Genomic DNA, 18,067 nt, shown 5'->3' with positions numbered 1-18,067 from the left:
AGCAGCTCTCGCGCTGTCTGACAGATTTTCCGCTCAAACTAGGCACTATATGCTGTGCGGGTGTGTTAAATGAGATGTATAACAACTAACAAAAATACATGCAGCAATTAATTCCACTAAATTATGCAAATTAACCTATAGACCGATAAGCACGACCGGTCAAATGTATTTACATCAATGAATGGGCTAAAAAGCAGTATTTTGCAAAGGATTTGTATTTATTCTCACTGACAATTGGCCTGCGGCAATTTTTTTTGTTTTATTGGCTTTTTTCTCTTTTTTTTTTTTGTTGCCAAAAGCCGGCTATTACCCTGACACACACACAATACCTCTCTCACACATACACACTCCCTACCTAACTCTTAAACATATGGAAGAGGGGTATTATAAGCGTCTTTGCCCACTGCTCAATCTGTATTCCAGGAGCCCTATAATGCCTCTGCTTTCGCCACTGCTGCAACTGAGTCCTGCTGACTGCAGATTTGACCATATATGGCCATTCACTGCTCACCGCCTGACAGCCTTACAGGACCATTTCCTCCCTGCCTCGTCATTGGCTGCCAGCACTGCCAGTTCTCTGTGATTTCAGGGATAGGCTGGAGATGAGAGAGGGGACTGGATGAGAAGGGAGATTTGAGTCAAGTGTTGTCTGTCAGCCAGTCCCTCACAGTCCCTCTGTGGATCTCATTGCCATGTTCTGTTTGTTATTAGTGCCATTGATTTTCTAATACAAGGTTAAGACTATGCTTGCTTGGTGCAGTTTTTCATTGTTTTGTATATAATTGCTTTTCCATAATTTTTTTCAGAAAGGCAAAGAAATTGCTTATGAATGGAACATGTGAACATTGAATGAACTAAGTAGAATCTCTCCTCACGATTGGTAAAGTGTTTTGCTGGTTGAGTGACAAAATCATGTCCCTATAAACCTTTTGTTAATGGGGTTTGTAAGACATGCTGGGCCCAGGATTCATTACTCTTTTGATCTCTATATCAAAACAATTTCCCTGAGCAATAGTTTCCCCCTCTCTCTCTGTGTACCTGCAGGCTCTCTCCTAACCTAACTGGGCCTGGGAAGCCACATGTTGGTCTTGGCTCCTGCCCTGTCATCACTCATGTCTGGCCACCTTTCCTCTGCTCTATCCCTCCATTACCATGTTAAAGCTGGAGCAGATCTTCAGCCATGTACAGTCAGAGTAGAGGGCCTCACGGTGGTGTTCTGTCCAGTCTGCCTGTACTGTACCTCCCCTCTCATTGTGCTGCATTTGTCATGGAGACCAGCCCAGGGTCCGACTGGGCAGCAGCCTCAGCTGTGCTCTCAAGGCCATACACTCACAAAGGGAAGCGGAAAGGTGGACCTTTCCATGGTGCTCAGAGGGGAAGAATGCGTGTAAGACCTCTCTTAGTGTGTGAGTATCACATGTTTTGCTGTAAGGATGTGTTTGTGCATGATGCCTCTCTTGGGTTTTAGGGATTCAAAGTGTCAACGTTGATGTCATCGTCCATTTGTTTTGTTATATCTTGTTATGAGGTTCAAGCACATTTTGTGTAACTTCACTTGTTGCTATCCAACAGGTCTGCTTGCTTGACAGACATTCTATCATAGGATATCATACAGCACATAGCCTAGTCAAGGTCCTTGGGTGTTCTGGTCATTTACAGAATACAGTAGTAACATATTGAACACTAATGACAATTGAATAATGTATAGACTGCTGCTTACATTTGGATTGCGTTATTCAATACAGGCTTTAGCTTATATATTTGATGGGTTGCCTCAATTGCGTATGATTTTGACCGTGCTATTCAGCCTTTCTATTCATGTCAGTGGTTTGCTCAACAGGCTGTCAAATATCTCCAACTCCCACCTGTCTACATGAAACACACTCCTACCCAGTCTCCTGTCTCTCCCACTGTGCTCCCACTGGACTGTTTGCCGTGGAGTTGATGATCAGCGGTCTGGTCTGCCATTCCTTGCTTCTTTGCTGGTTTGGTCTGTTTCAGGAGCAGCTCTTAGTTTTTTTTTTGTGAAAGTGTTCTGTGATGTCACCCAAGGCAGGCATGTAAAGGGGCTGTGCCAAGTAGCTAACTGTCTTTTCTTCACTGTGTTTCTACTTGTAGCCGGTCCTTGTACTCTGCCTGATCTCTAGCTTAGAGCACTATTCTCTACTTACGAGCATATTTTATCAGCACCTATCCACTTACCTTATCTTCAGCTTTAGCACATTTTCACCTGGCACCTTCTTCTCCGGACTGGTTCCAGTTCCACATAGTTCTGTGGTTACTGAATGACATGAGGGTAAATATTATCACACTGTAATAAGAATCAAGGCTGGCCGTATCTTTTGGCTGCGTTTACACAGGCAGCCCAATTCCAATATGTTTTCCACTAATTTATCTTTTGACCAATCACATCAGATCTTTTCACATCACATATTTTTCAGAGCTGATCTTATTGGTCAAAAGACCAATTAGTTTTTAAAAAAAGTAAAAAATAAAATAAATGAATTGGGCTGCCTGTGTAAACGCAGCTATACATACCTGCCTCAGGCTGCGTCTCAGGGAGGAGCCAGTCAGTCAGAGCAGAGGCAGGTTGCCACAGGCCAGTCCTCCTACTGCTCCTTATTATCTCTGAGAATCTAGCTTAGTTACCTGTGTTCACCTGAATCAAGGAAGTTGGACTCTGGATAAGAGTGTCTGCTAAATAACCAAAATGGTTATAAAAATAAGCCTGATTTTGTCATTATGCGTTGAGAAGTCGTGGTCTAAAAGAGTAAGATACATGTGTATACGGTCTGTACTCATAAACAGCAGCATGGTGGTGTCGTGCCTGCCTTGGAAGTGTTTGAACAGTTTGGCTAGGATCTGTTTATTGGCAGTCCTTTCCTAACCACAGTGACCTCACCGTACACAAGCATTCCAGCCTTTTGTAGATTATCACAACGCTTTCAAATAATAATTATTCAGGCTTGAAGCGAGATCCTCTCCTGTACTTCTCTGACTGGAATTCCTTATTGTGTATAGCAGAGACAAACACGATTAACACCTCAAAGAGTGGTGCGTTTAACACCCCCGCGGCCCTCTCACTCTCATTAGTCACAGCCATACCAGAGCTGCCTGGGGTGTGGAATGACTGGAACGACAGGCTCTCAGGCCTGCTGGAAGGCACGTCAGCAGCCCTGTGAGCTGTGTGGTAACAGGCCTACAGCAGCCCCTCACTCCTGTTGGGCAACATGTCCCCTCTTCACAAGTCAGCCATGTAGATGATTATTGGTTGGGTGACAGTCTGTACTGTACTCCTTTTTAGTTTTTTGGTAAAGAACAACAAAAGCGTGTTGACAAAAGCATATAATTTGAACAGGTGTGTGGGAGTTTCCATGTGAAATGTGAGTCTCCTGTTGAGTGCCGAGATCCTCCCCAGACCCTGTGCACATAGTCCTAGTCTGCAACTGTGTACCAAATGTCACCCTGTCCCCTATATAATGCCCTACTATTGACCAGAACTCATAGGGCTCTGGAGAAAAGAAGTGCACTCTATAGGGAATAGGATGCCATTTGGGGTAGCCCTAATCTCTCTGGGGTCTGTGAACCAGGCTGCAGCTAGAGGACATGATACTGCTTATGTCAGCGGGAAATACCACTGAGACAGGCAGGCAGCAAATACCACTGAGACAGGCACCCACCTGTGTGTTTTATAAGCCTACCGCTGTATAATGTAGCAGTGTTTGTCATTCACGATCAGCACATACACTGAGTTCACAAAACATTAGGAATGCCTTCCTAATATTGAGTTGCATCCCCTTTTGCCCTCAGAACAGCCTCAATTTGTCAGGGCATGGACTACAAGGTGTCGAAAGCGTTCCACAGGGATGCTGGCCCATGTTGACTCCAATGCTTCCCACAGTTGTGTCAAGTTGGCTGGATGTCCTTTGGGTGGTGGACCATTCTTGATACACACGAGAAACTGTTGAGCGTGAAAAACCCAGCAACGTTGCAGTTCTTGACACACTCAAACCAGTGCGCCTGGCACCTACTACCATACCCCGTTCAAAGGCACTTGAATCTTTTTGTTTTGCCCATTCACCCTCTGAATGGCACACATACACAATCCATATCTCAATTGTCCCAAGGCTTAAAAATCCTTCTTTAGCCTGTCTCCTCCCCTCCATCTACACTGATTTGAAATGGATTTAACAAGTGACATCAAGAAGGGATCATAGCTTTCACCTGGATTCACCGGGTCAGTCTATGTCATGGGAAGAGCCTAATGTTTTGTACACTGTGTATAGACCCATCTACTGCACACACCCAGATTCTAGTCTGTCATCTCACACCTTTGTTGTCCCTGTGAAGAAAAAAAAAAAGTATACTGAAAACCTGCAGCTCAACATGTCACAGTCAGATGAAGCCAGGGAAACTACAGCTCTGCTGACAATGAGGACATTATACAACCAACCACCCAGCCTGATGAAAAACATTGGGTGTGTTCCACATTGCAGCCGACTTTAAAGGCGAGTCGAAACTGACTGATGTAGAAATCCCCATGCATCATAAATAACTACTCAATAATATTTGTAGATCAGTCAGTCACAATTTACCCATGATACATCAGTTTTGATACTCTCGAACAAAGCCATTAGCTAGCTGTTATGTTGAAGCACTGAGCAAGGCCGAAGCAGCTAAGAGGAAACGGTAGTACTGAGCAGTATCCTGTGCTATTATAGGCCTAGCCTACATCCCTCTGTCACACCTGGTCCTCTGCTGATTTAGCCTAGCTAGCCTCCTCCCCTCCACACTGGATTATGTCTTTCCTGCTGCACGTCTTGCTGCTAACAGGCCACTCCCCCCAACAGTGGGAGATTGAGAATGACTTTCAGGCCACTGCTGCAATATGGGTCACTGTGTTTGGAAGCACGTCAACCTTTCTCTCATTCCACAAACTACTCACCTCCCTCTCTGGCTATGTATTCAGAGGAGCCTATCCCTCCCTCCCAGGCCCAGAACAGCTGCTGATTATTCTGATGTTAGATTTCCGGGAGTGTTCTCTGGACAGGGCGAGGCATGGACTAGGTCATGTGATTTTAGATTCATACACACTCAGGTATAGCACACTCGCATAGACTTTGATCACTGAGCTTGGAGTTTGTGTCATGGCCCAACTCTGATGTTGTGAGGGACTCTGAGCTGTAGGGAGGGCTGTGAATGTGTCCTGAGCAGTGCGTTGTGGTGTGAACCAATTGACTGTCATCTATGACCACTATCCCCATGGCAATGTCTGGCACTCCCAAAATGAGACCTTTTTACCAGATTAATTTTTATTTGTGTTGAACTACTGTTACTCACTGACCACTATTGTAATCGGGTTTTAACCTATGACTGTGTGTGGTGGGTTTTAACCTAAGGCTGTGTGTGGTGGTTTGAACCTAAGGCTGTGTGTGGTGGTTTTAACCTAAGGCTGTGTGTGGTGTATTGTGACATGTGAACAGCAGAGTTGAACTGGCCAGTCTTTGTTTTCCCCAGTGCCACAGCAGGCAGGGAAGTAATGGAGAAATATGGAGGAGACTTCAGACAACATACTGACTCATATCCTGTTCTGGTCTGAAATGGCTGTCTGGGTCCTAGTGGCCAGTCTGCTGTTACACAAGCATTTAGACATAGGGCCTAGACCGCCCACTCAGGTTCATTGTTTGTTACCTCTCTCTGTCCACATACGCCTCTATTACATGTTCATGATTCTTCATACTTGAATATTTTTGTTCTCTCTGACTTCACGCTCTTAGGTTATTGTCTGAATGGTTTTGAAGTCAACACTAAAGGCTGTAGTGCCTAATGCTTACAGGTACTGTTATTTTGTTTTCTAATGTCTACAGTAGAGACCTGGAAAAGCTTTTCTCTCCCCGTGACTGAATATGTAGCACTTAAATTTAGCCCCTCTGAAACCATTGTTGTCATGGTGCCCAGTCTAATGCTAGAATGGCTGTGGGCAGTGAGTGATTTTCATGAGGCAGACCATTATGCTCTAAGTATGGCTGCAGCCAGCAGGGCTCTCTGTCTCGCTGACATCATCTGACTGTCGGGCCCTGCGGTGGTCTGGTTGGGGAATCAACAGACGGGAGCATGGAAAAGGATGTGTTAGTCTCCCGAATCCAACCCTAACCCCTCTCAGCATCTTCAGAGCTATACGTTACCCAGACTTCACACTGTGGAGAGCACCTGATCCTCCAATCACAATAGGGTCAGAGGTCAAGATATTACCCGCCCTCACAGACCAGCCTTCCCTTTGTCTGGCTCCTTTGTGGTATGTGTGTGTGTGTGTTGTATGATGGCTGGGGAAGTGATTTCTGGCCATCTGGCCTGTGTGTTGTATAAGGGGGTTATATAAGGGGCTCAGATTGGAGGTTAGCTCAGTGTTTCACTTTAAAGAGCAAAAACTAAGCATCTGCTGGCATGCGTCTGATGACGTCATCACCACCAACAACACACCTTAATTTACATATTCAACAAAGATAAGCTCTAATCTAAATGAGTCCTAGGCTGTAGCTATGCAGCAGAATTGCAAACAGAAATAGATTTTTGAGGCTATGACAGTGCTAAGCTGGTGAATCTCTCTCTGTGTTCGTGTCTCTGTTCCCCTCTATGCTCTTAATGCATTAATGGACTGTGTAATTTGGACCGAAACACAGATTTAAATACAGGTAGTCAAAATGTGTCTTGTTAATGTTTGACTGAGCTCCTCCTCCTCGGCTGGAGGTGTCTTCCTGTTCTCGGCTCACAGGGATGATATCAATTGCATACTCCTTGTTTTGTACATCGTCTCTGGTTGGTTGGCCTAACCCTGATTTTATGGTTCAAGTTAAACTTGTGTCAGGTTGTTCCCTCAGATCACCAGGCGTCAATGACATCCGTGACTAATCTCATGTCTGCTTGTGTATCTGCTTGTTTCTCCACAGTCGGGCCGCATTGACAAGGCCTACCCCACAGTGTGTGGTCACACGGGCCCTGTGCTGGACATCGACTGGTGCCCCCACAATGACCAGGTCATCGCCAGTGGCTCGGAGGACTGCACAGTTATGGTAAGGTTACAATCACCCCTCTCCCTCACACGCCTCAGCAGAGACTGTTCCTCTCAGTGGAGCAGTACACTAATGTGTGTTTGTTCATACTTAACCTGTTGCTCTATACACACCCTCTCACCGATGCCAACCGACAGGAGATGACACATTTTGGTTGTGAAAGGCCAGACTGATAGTGTAGGGAAGGGTGCCGAATCAGATAGTGATAGGGTAGCTAAGCATGGGTGCAGGCAGGGCTCGCCCTCTAGTCTGGATTAGATTAGACGCAGAGAGAGACGTGTCGTATAGGAATCAGCTCTGGGGAATGATTTAGCCTTTTTATAGGGCTGAGGTCACTAACTTGTTTGAGGCTGGTGCTGTACTTTTCTCCATATGTCCTTATTTGGGCTGTGAACGGCAGTGATCAGTGTGTGCAGTGTACTTCACTGTGCTCTACCACTTCCCCACCTGTAGGCGTTGACTTCCCCAAGCAACTCTCTGAACACCAGAAAAATACCTCAGTCTGTGAAATGGGTGCAGTGTTCCAAGTGTATTTACAGAAGTTGAACCGCCAAAGGTTCCTCTCTCTTCAGAACTTTTGATATTGCTGCTAGAAATACCCCCTGAATAGGTTCTCTAAAAGTAATGTTGACTTTAGATTAAGTTTCCTGATGTGTTGCTGTTGAGACTCCTGAATCCATAGTGACTTTCAACTTTAGTCTTCATTTCCATAGATCATGTTCTGATTCTGCAATGTTGACCATATTTGTATAGTCTCTACTGGCTGTTTTGTCAGGAGGAAGTAAGCTACTCAGTATGTACATAAGTATGGTGAGTGACTTTAGATCTCTGCTGCCACCTTGAGTCTCATGGTTGTAAGTGTGATCTACTGACTTACTGTCACAGTAATGTCAATCTAAAAGGGTTTTTGACAAGTTGGTTCATGTGAATGTACTGCTTTCTGCGGTCCACCAGTTTAGCGCTTTATGACACAACAGCAGGGGAACTGCAGCCATACATTCTGACCTCAGTATATGATGCTATAATGACCCTAGCTATGCCCTGGTCCTCACCCCTGACCTCTGACCCTTCTCTCTGTCTGCAGGTGTGGCAGATCCCTGAGAACGGACTGGTTACTGGCCTGTCTGAGCCTGTTGTGGTCCTGGAGGGACATTCCAAAAGAGTTGGCATCATCACATGGCACCCCACGGCACGCAACGTCCTGCTCAGTGCTGGTGAGTGGTGTCCTCCTTATCTCCCGATTGGCGCAGTGGTCTAAGGCACTGCATCGCAGTGCTAGCTGTTCCACTAGAGATCCTGGTTGGAATCCAGGCTCTGTCGTAGCCGGCCGCGACCGGGAGACCCATGGGGCGGCGCACAATTGGCCCAGCGTCGTCCAGGGTAGGGGAGGGAATGGCCGGCAGGGATGTAGCTCAGTTGGTAGAGCATGGCGTTTGCAACGCCAGGGTTGTGGGTTTGATTCCCACGGGGGGCCAGTATGAAAAATAAAATAAAAATATATATATATAATAATAATGTATGCACTCACTAACTGTAAGTCGCTCTGGATAAGAGCGTCTGCTAAATGACTAAAATGTAAATGTAAAATGTCCTCTAGTGTTGCATGGTATACCAAAATGCCTGTACTTATTCGATACTAGAACATAAAAAATGGTTCGGTACTATAATTTTTGTTACTTCCGCTACTTCTGTCGAATTTCTCACGGATCAACTCTGTATCAGCGCAGCCAATGTCCCCCTTAGCGCGAGCGCACCGTGCCTGCTACACTTAGCCTGCACTGGGAGTCTGGGCTGCATCAGGTTTGCTCCCCACTCATGCTGCACAGAAATGAACACACTTGAATAATGCGACACGGCATGTAGAAATGTTGAAACTGTTCATTATTGTTCGCAAAACAATGTCTACAGGCTAGAACACTTTACAATGCAATAAGATACCAGTAGCTTCCAGCTTTGTAGGTTAAGTTTCCTTACTAGCTGAAGCCAACATCAATTCACTACCCTAGTACTTTGTAACGCAAAATATGCTGATTTCAAAGCTGATTGCTACCAAAACTTTATTGATTCACTTAATCGGACTCGCTCACGTCTCTCCCAAAGATGATCTATTGCCTCAGCGAACTGACTGTGTGTGGGCCATGACAGGCCGCACCCCTCTTGTGAATGATGTCATTACTGGTTAGAGACAGCGCACACTTTTATAAAAATAAACTACTTCTATGCAAATGTTGTTGCTCAGTACAGTACAATACATCCCAAATGGAAGGGAAACAGATTGTCATCTGTAGCCCCATGAAATCAGCCAAAACAAGCTCAATTACTCAATGCATGCACACACACTCCTATTGAATATGCATTCATCTGTATTGCAGATAGGCCTAGGCTATATCTTGATTTATCCAGTTTATCAATAGAGATTTACCATTCCAATTAAACATTTTATATTTTAGTCATTTAGCAGACGCTCTTATCCAAAGCGACATACAGCATTTTCGTACTATAAATAAATGATTACCATTATGTTATGTACTTAGTGGTAAAAACAAAGTCAAATTGATTAATTAATGCATACATGGCTGTCTCTGAAAAATGTTGACGTAAAACATTTCCAATGTAATAATGTTGAACTCAGAAATGCCTAACGATTGAACAGAGCAGTAGGTACGCTAGCGTATGCTACTGTACCTGTAGACGTCGTCATTGCTTAATTGCCAGAATCTCGCAGTATCCCTTTAAGAATGACCCTGTCCTCCATGTCAAAACCAAACCAGAATGAACTAAGAGTTGTAGATGGTATTATTTTGCCATATCAGTGGTATTGTGTCCATGCTTCTCTTGTGTATTGTGTGTATATTAAATGTGTGTATTCCTCAGGCTGTGACAACCTGATCATCATCTGGAACGTGGGGACGGGCGAGGCCATGATTCAGCTGGAGGAAATGCACCCTGATGTCATCTTCAGCGCCTGCTGGAACCGCAACGGCAGCCTCATCTGCACCGCCTGCAAGGACAAGACCATCCGTGTCATCGACCCCCGCAAGGAGGAGATCGTAGGGGTGAGCACCACTGACAGGACTTTCACTAACAAATCTGCTGTATAGGGTTGTCAAATTCCGGTAACTTTCCCCCAAAAGAATCTAATTTCAAGGGATCTCTCTGAGATGATGATTTAGGATGTACGTACATTATGTTGATGTTGACCCTCTGTGTCACAGGAGAAGGAAAAGGCACACGACGGGGCGCGGCCGATGAGGGCCATCTTCCTGGCGGACGGGAACGTGTTCACCACAGGCTTCAGCCGTATGAGTGAGCGACAGCTAGCCCTGTGGAACCCGGTGGGTCACCCTGTCCTCCTCACCATCACAACTCCTGGGCTGAGTCCCAAATGGCACCCTCTATTCCCTTTATAGTGGACTACTTTTGCACTATATTAAAAGTAGTGCACTATATTAAAGATGTTACTGGACTGCTCAGTAACTGACTTTATGTCAACGTTTAATTTACAGCAAGCCATGGACGAGGCAATCTCAGTGCATGAGATGGACACCAGCAATGGAGTTCTCTTGCCCTTCTATGACCCAGACACCAATGTGGTTTATCTGTGTGGTAAGGTAAGTGGAGATTACATACATACACATCCATTTGATCTGCTGTGCATGTAACGTATAACAAGTCTTACTTTGATCCATGAAGTTAGGCATGATGAAGTGTTATCCATGAAGCCATTACTAAAACGTCATACTGTATCTTAAACTTTAGTCTATTGCTGCTCATTAAGTCATCAACCAAAAAAAAAAAAGGATTTCAGACAAACAATAAAAGGCCGTTATCTTGTCTCTGTGGTTTGTAGGGTGACAGCAGCATCCGCTACTTTGAGATCACAGACGAGGCCCCATTTGTCCACTACCTCAACACCTTCACCACCAAGGAGCCCCAGAGGGGGATGGGATACATGCCCAAGAGAGGTCTGGACGTCAACAAGTGTGAGATCGCCAGGTAGGGCTCGCTGGATAGGGAAACGGATCAGCCATTTTAGGACTGCTCTATCATATCTGATAATCATGCTTTGTTGGGCACAACCCTGATCCAGTTCAGCAAGGTCTAGTTGATTAGTTGAACCAAGTGTTTTGGTGCTTGGCTGGGTCTATGATGAGGGTCAATGAGGTGGCCCTAAACGGAAGGCATGACTTGTGATGTGACGCTATTAGCTGTCCATGTCCACCAGGAGGCAGCACAGAACCACATGTTGGAGGAGAGCTCTCTCCTTCTAAACTGTGTTTAACTCAGGCCCTGCCAACCAGAATCATGTACCATGCAGTTCTACAGCTCCATGTTTACTGAGGCTGCCTGAGAGTATTGCCAGTGTCCTGGAAGTAGAAGTGCATTGGGCTGGGCTGCAGTGTGTGTAAAAGGATGTTAGACAGTAGGCCTGTTATATGATGTTGTGAATAATATGCTTATTTGTACTTCTATGTTGACAGGTTTTATAAACTGCACGAAAGGAAGTGTGAACCTATCATCATGACTGTGCCCAGAAAGGTGAGCTTCTTCATTCTGATCTAGAGACAGTCGATATATGAATGATTAAAACAATCAATGCCACATTTAACTCAAGCTGTCTGTTTTGAGGCTAGGGATAGATGATAGAATATTGTGGGGTGATTTCCTGGACACAGATTAAGAAAGCAAGATCAATGAAGAATCTCAGTTGAAAATGCTTTTTCATCCAGGATTATGTTTAATCTGTGTCTTGGTAACTGGAACTATGCATTTGGTACAGTGTTCTCTAACAGCTGTCTCTGTGCCCCTCTCTCTCTCTCTCTCTCTCTCTCTCTCTCTCTCTCTCTCTCTCTCTCTCCCTCTCTCTCCCTGCAGTCTGACCTGTTCCAGGACGACCTGTACCCAGACACGGCAGGACCAGACTGTGCCATCGAGGCGGAGGATTGGTTCGAGGGGAAGAACGGCGAGCCCATCCTCATATCCCTGAAGAACGGCTACGTCCCTGGCAAGAACCGCGACCTCAAGGTGGTCAAGAAGAACATCCTGGACAACAAGCTGAGCAAGAACGCGGAGAAAAGGGGCCCAGCCAACAAGTCTGCCTCGCCCACTCCATCCAGAGTGAGGATTACTGTCTGTCTCTGTCTGGGGAGGACTCTGACTGGGTTGTATTGGAGAGACTGTTACATTCTCTCTCCACTCTATTTCATTGGTTCCCAACTCCAGTCCTAGAGTACCCTCAACAGCACACATTTTTGTTGTGTTCCGGACTAACATACCTGATTAAACTCAATGAGGGCCTGATGATTAGTTGACAAGTAGAATCAGGTGTGCTTGTCCGGGACTACAATAAAAATGTGTACTGTTGGACGTACTAGCGGACAGGAGTTGGGAAACACTGCTCTATTTTATGGATACAAGTACTACCCACCAGACACCAGGATATTATTCTGTATGTGCAATGTGCCATTAGTGTTTTGAGTGGAAGTTGACACCAGACTGGATCAGTATACCAACATTACAGTATGTATCTACATGGGTATGTACAGTGCTTTCCCAGGACTAGTCTGATGATCACCACACCCACCACCACCTTACCACTGAAACAGGCATTAAATGGCCTTTAGTTCAGCCCTGGCCTCGACATGTTGCAGCCGGGGACTTGGAACGTGAAGAGGGGGGTGGCTGCCTGACTTCATAAGGTGGTTACTAGAAGTCTCCACCCCCCTCGCTCTCTCTGACCCACTAACTGAGGGGCGGTTGCTGCTCTGGGCGTCCTGCCCCACCTCGCCCACAACACAGCCACCCGCGTGGGACCCAGCCCTGGCCTCCGCATCTATCTGCAGCTCTGGCCTGTAATCATGGCAGACTGGGCGCACCATGTTAACCCTCAGGGTGTCACAGGGTACTGGAGCCCTGCCTGCCTGCAGCATAGCATGCCTGCAGGGATAGAATGGATCTGAGGAAATTCCCTATATATATATATATATATATATATATATATATATATATATATATATATATATATATATATATATATATATATATATATATATATATATATATATATATATATATATATATATATATATATATATATATATATATATATATATACACACACACACACAGTGTGTAGACCAGGGATCATCAACTAGATTCAGACACGGGCAGATTTGTTTTCTTGAGCGGATGGTCAGGGGGCTGGAACATAATTACAAATCATTTGCAAAATGACCGCAAGAAGCCCAAAACGGATATAATATTTGACTAAAACATAATCATTTCAAAACTTGCTTACATTTTGTATTCGATCATATATCTCTCTATTATGGGTGGGAATATTTTGGAACAGATTTCCAAAATAAAAATCATTGGCGCTGATTTGCTGGTGTTTTTACAGTACAACAATAAAACAATAAAACTTTAATAAACATATATATTTTTTAAATGCTCATTTGGGGGCCAAATAAAATCGTCCGCGGGCCGCAAGTTAGGGAACCCTAATGTAGACCCTACATTTCTTTTCAGATAACAAAATACCAAATCTGTTGAATTCACAGCAATTTCGTCTTGGTGCAAAAGCTTTTAACTATACTAGGACTGGTACAAACATCTCCAGAAAGGGCCTCTCATGTCTTGCTCTGTCTCTGTATTCCTCAGAAAAACGAAGCCAAGCTGGATGAGGTCTTGAAAGAAATCAAATCCCTCAAGGACCTGGTCAGCAGTCAGGAGAAGCGAATCATCCAACTCGAGGAGCAGATGTCCAAGATCGCCATTTAAGGACCCTCCCGCCAAAGTTCAGGACGATCCATTGGCTAGGAGGTGGGCGGGACCCGTCACTGCCAATCTCAATGACAGCGTTCCGCCTGAAACCTGCCTAGCAACAATCCCAAGCAACATTCCGAGATTAACTTTTCTTAGTCAGCCCCTAACCCTCAGTTAACATTATGGAATAAGAGAGAAATATGGCAAACTATTCCATTCCTATTAATAAGTGGCAGTTTAGTCTTGTTTATTGAATGAAAAAGTCTTACATATTCTTTTTGCTTTTAAGATTGTGACCAAGAAAATTCCAATGTGAAACGTTCCTATTTGGGTAAACCCAAATGTTTTATATGTAGGTAGCAGTATTTTGTCTCCCCCATATCCCAACTTCTTATGTTGCCAAATTTTAAAGGAGTTTTGTTTACACACCTCCTTGACAGTATTTCTTTTTCTTTTTTCTCTCTTTGTTTTCCGGGAAGATTCAAAATACAAACTATAAGGGACAATGCAATAGGCTGGTAATGCAAGGGGGGGAGATTTAAACAATCAAACAATTACTGTAAAAGACAATGGAGGAGAACTAACTCATGAGAAACTGACTGACCATCAAACACTCGATCCTGATGTATCACAGTAATTCTGTTGTCTTTGATGCCTAAAAACTCTGAGGTGTAAAAGTGGTGGCGTGATTCTGGCTGTAAGTGTGAAGGTTCTCGCTCTCCTGCCTGGCTTTTCTGAACCTCTAAATCCTTCCCTCTCCTCCCATCTTAGTGGACTAGATTGTAACGGGACCGCTGTCTTTACACTTGCTAACATCTCCTGACCCTGACCAGAGTTAATACATTCATAGATATTCTACTCAAGAGATTCATTCTCCACTGTTCTTTCTCCATCTTTGATCTCTTACTCTCTAGCTTGTTTTACTAAGCAAGCAGCAAACATGCAGTCCTTACATATCATTTGATACCTGGTATAACTTATGTATGCAACTTGAACAACGTTTTGATAATCTCCATCAATTTTGTGTCCCAGGAACAGAAAGGGTTATCAGTGGACTCCCCTTAGCTTTGTAGATGAAAACGACAGGTGAGATGTCACCCTGCACATTGTACTTCTCGTAGCCTTAGATTTTCCCTTAAACTGGTTTGTTTGGAGTTGTTTACAATGCACGTGCCCCAATCCAAAAATCCTTTTGAATCATTTAGGTGACCTCTGCGATCAACATTGTTAGCGTTTGAGTCTTATGAAACTGAAATGTGCCATAGTTTGCCAATATGTTCCTTGTTTGTTTGTTAGTATGTCCCACTCTGGCCCTGTGACACAGATGGTAGGTATGTACTATAATAAGCTCTGCACTGTAAGTCACAGTGCTGCTGCTGACACATGATATGCAGTCACCTGGGTGGCTTGTACGGGTTCTTGTGGCAATGTCCTGTGTGCTGCCCAGAGAAGGACCAATGGAATTGTGGGTTACCAGGCTGGTAAACATTCCCACATACTTTTAGCAGTGTATCAGCCTTGTTCTGCCTCTGAGGTGTTTGTGTGTAATCTGTGCTGTCATAAACCCCAATGTTGAACCATGCCCTTGTGTTCAAATCAACTTCAAATGTATTGATCACATACACATTTAGCAGATGTTATTGCGGGTGTAGCGAAATGCTGTGTGTGCCAGGATGCTCACTATTCACCACCTCATTGGCCCATATCCATACAGCCAACCAGAGGGTGAGTGACCGGGATGTGTCTGAAACAATAACAATTTTGACTGTTTTGATAATGGTTGACAAGATGTAACGTGGAGATGTGTGAATATGTCTTTGGCCTGGTTGGAGTTGTAGAGGATGCACCTTTTTATGAGTTTTGTTTTTGTTTTCCCAGATAGAAAATGTGAGGAGGATTTTAGATATTATATGGGTTCACCGTAGGGTGTGACCAAGGTTCTGGCCTATGATAACAGAATTGGATGGTGTGGTGGTGATAGTAGTTTATATACTGTGTGTTTTAGCCTGTGCTTCCTTCTCCGGCTCTCCCGTTGCAGATATCCCACTATGTGTACTTCCTTATCAGGATTTTTAATAGTTTCCCCTTAAATACTCAGTCACATCACTAGAGAATCAGAGGAACAAGGAGTTGTTTGGATCGTCCGAATATTTGATGGTGTTGCCAACTGCGATATTAGTTCTGTTGTCATGCTATTTTTGTTATGCTTATTTTACAGCGGAAGGGTGGGTTAGGTTTAACTTTCAGAGTTTGTTAGCCTTTAAAGTGTGTTACCACTGAAGAGATCAGAAAGTGCCATAGAGTTGTGCACAGGAAGTGCTTAATTGATGACTGCGGTTTGAGAATGGTGTGAGTTATTTAGCAGGAGAGAGTGGATAGGCACCCTGAGTGGAACTTTGACAGTGGGGTGTTGGGCATAGAAAGCACTGAGAAATATAAGTTTATATCAATCAATCCATCTTGGCCTCCCAGGATCTAAGATTATATCCGTGGATTCAGTTTTACACTAAATATGCATCGTCTGGTGTTCTGTAATATTTTATTGGGGTTGAGAATTACTTCAAGGTGTTCTACTGAGATATGATATTGATCTGTCAGGGGAGGTTGTCTTGGGCCTTGTCCTGTACTGCCCTGTCAGTGCTTCTCCTCAGCCTCCTTGGACCACTCAAGGCAGCGAGAGATGTGATGTTTGGAATATTAGTGAATAGCTATTAAAAGGGACACTGTAGGTTGGATAAATATGCTGTAGAGAGATAGATGTATGTGATGTTTGAAATAAAGGCCTAGAAAATGATTTAAAGCTTTGTAAATATTTGTTTTCATTTATTTGTTTTGTTTATTGTTTTGGGCTGAAGTGTGTTTGGGAGTTGGGTTATGGTTGGTTTTGAACGTTTCCTCTTGTCTGCTTTCCCTGCCCTTGCCATAATGCGTCATGACAGAACAGAATCTCCATTCTATCACAGGTATTATGAATACAAAAAGAGAGAAATGAATAACAGAAGAAAAACAAACAAGAATTCAGCCTCTTGTGGAGGTCTGTTAAGCATTTTTGTTCATTTTTTCTGCTTCAAGTATCAAACTTATTAATTATCAGAAAAATGAATAAAGAAAAAAAAGAATTGTTTTCTGGTGTCAAGTTAATGAGTGATCCAGAGGAGTGGGCAAACAGCAAACATGACTTGACCATCTTCAAACAAGCAATATCTGAGATACAGTGCATTCGTAAAGTATTCAGACCCCTTGACTTTTTCCACATTTTGTTACATTACAGCCTTATTCTAAAATTGATTGAATAGTTTTTTCCCCCTCATCAATCTACACACAATACCCCATAATGACAAAGCACAAATGGGTTTGTAGAAATGTTAGCAAATGTAAAAATAAAGTGAAATATCACATTTACATAAGTATTCAGACCCTTTACTCAGTACTTTGTTGAAGCAGCGATTACAGCCTCGAGTCTTCTTGGGTATGACGCTACAAGCTTGGCACACCTGTATTTGGGGAGTTCCTCCCATTCTTCTCTTCAGATCCTCTCAAGCTCTGTCAGGTTGGATGGGGAGCATCGCTGCACAGCTATTTTCAGGTCTCTCCAGAGATGTTTGATCGGGTTCAGGTCTAGGCTCTGGCTGGGCCACTGAAGGACATTCAGAGACTTGTCCTGAAGCCACTCCTGCATTGTCTTGGCTGTGTGCCTAGGGTCGTTGTCCTGTTGGAGGTGAACCTTCACCCCAGAATGAGGTCCTGAGCGCTCTGGAGCAGGTTTTCATTAAGGATCTCTCTGTAATTTGCTCCGTTCATCTTTCCCTCGATCCTGACTAGTCTCCCGGTCCCTGCCGCTGAAAAATATCCCCACAGCGTGATGCTGCCACCACCATGCTTCACCTTAGGGATATTGCTAGTTTTCCTCCAGTCGTGACGCTTGGCATTCAGGCCAAAGAGTTCAATCTTGGTTTCATCAGACCTGAGAATCTGTAGGTGCCTTTTGGCAAACTCCAAGCGGGCGTTGACTTCTTGACTTCTTTCTTATCTCATTCTCGTTGGCACCAAAAGTAAAAAAAGTGTTGATAGGGGACAGAATGCGGTCGGACCATCATATAATAGGCATATACATTACTCTTACTGAATTTCCACGTGGGCGAGGATATTGGAAATTTAATCAAAGCCTATTGGATGGTAATTTATTTATAATTAGAACAAAGGAATTTATAACTGACTTTTTCCAACATAAC

At 44.1% G+C, this 18,067-nt stretch overlaps 1 protein-coding gene across 1 annotated transcript in view; it reads left to right on the top strand.

The window, feature by feature from the left end:
- LOC311144759 (coronin-1C-A-like) overlaps nt 1-17,231 on the top strand; it is a 53,922-nt gene extending 36,691 nt beyond the window's left edge. Inside the window, exons 3-11 of the mRNA XM_084180860.1 lie at nt 6,948-7,070; nt 8,155-8,284; nt 9,945-10,126; nt 10,286-10,405; nt 10,577-10,681; nt 10,921-11,066; nt 11,552-11,609; nt 11,946-12,188; nt 13,731-17,231. Coding sequence (XP_084036986.1) covers nt 6,948-7,070; nt 8,155-8,284; nt 9,945-10,126; nt 10,286-10,405; nt 10,577-10,681; nt 10,921-11,066; nt 11,552-11,609; nt 11,946-12,188; nt 13,731-13,850 — 1,227 coding nt within the window. The 3' untranslated portion in view covers nt 13,851-17,231. The remainder of the gene's footprint in view (nt 1-6,947; nt 7,071-8,154; nt 8,285-9,944; nt 10,127-10,285; nt 10,406-10,576; nt 10,682-10,920; nt 11,067-11,551; nt 11,610-11,945; nt 12,189-13,730) is intronic.
- The last annotated feature ends 836 nt before the right edge of the window (nt 17,232-18,067 follow it).

Source organism: Coregonus lavaretus (assembly GCF_964263955.1).
Source record: "Coregonus lavaretus genome assembly, chromosome: 17".
Classification (NCBI taxonomy): Eukaryota; Metazoa; Chordata; class Actinopteri; order Salmoniformes; family Salmonidae; genus Coregonus; species Coregonus lavaretus.
This window is presented reverse-complemented; position numbering and strand designations above follow the sequence as displayed.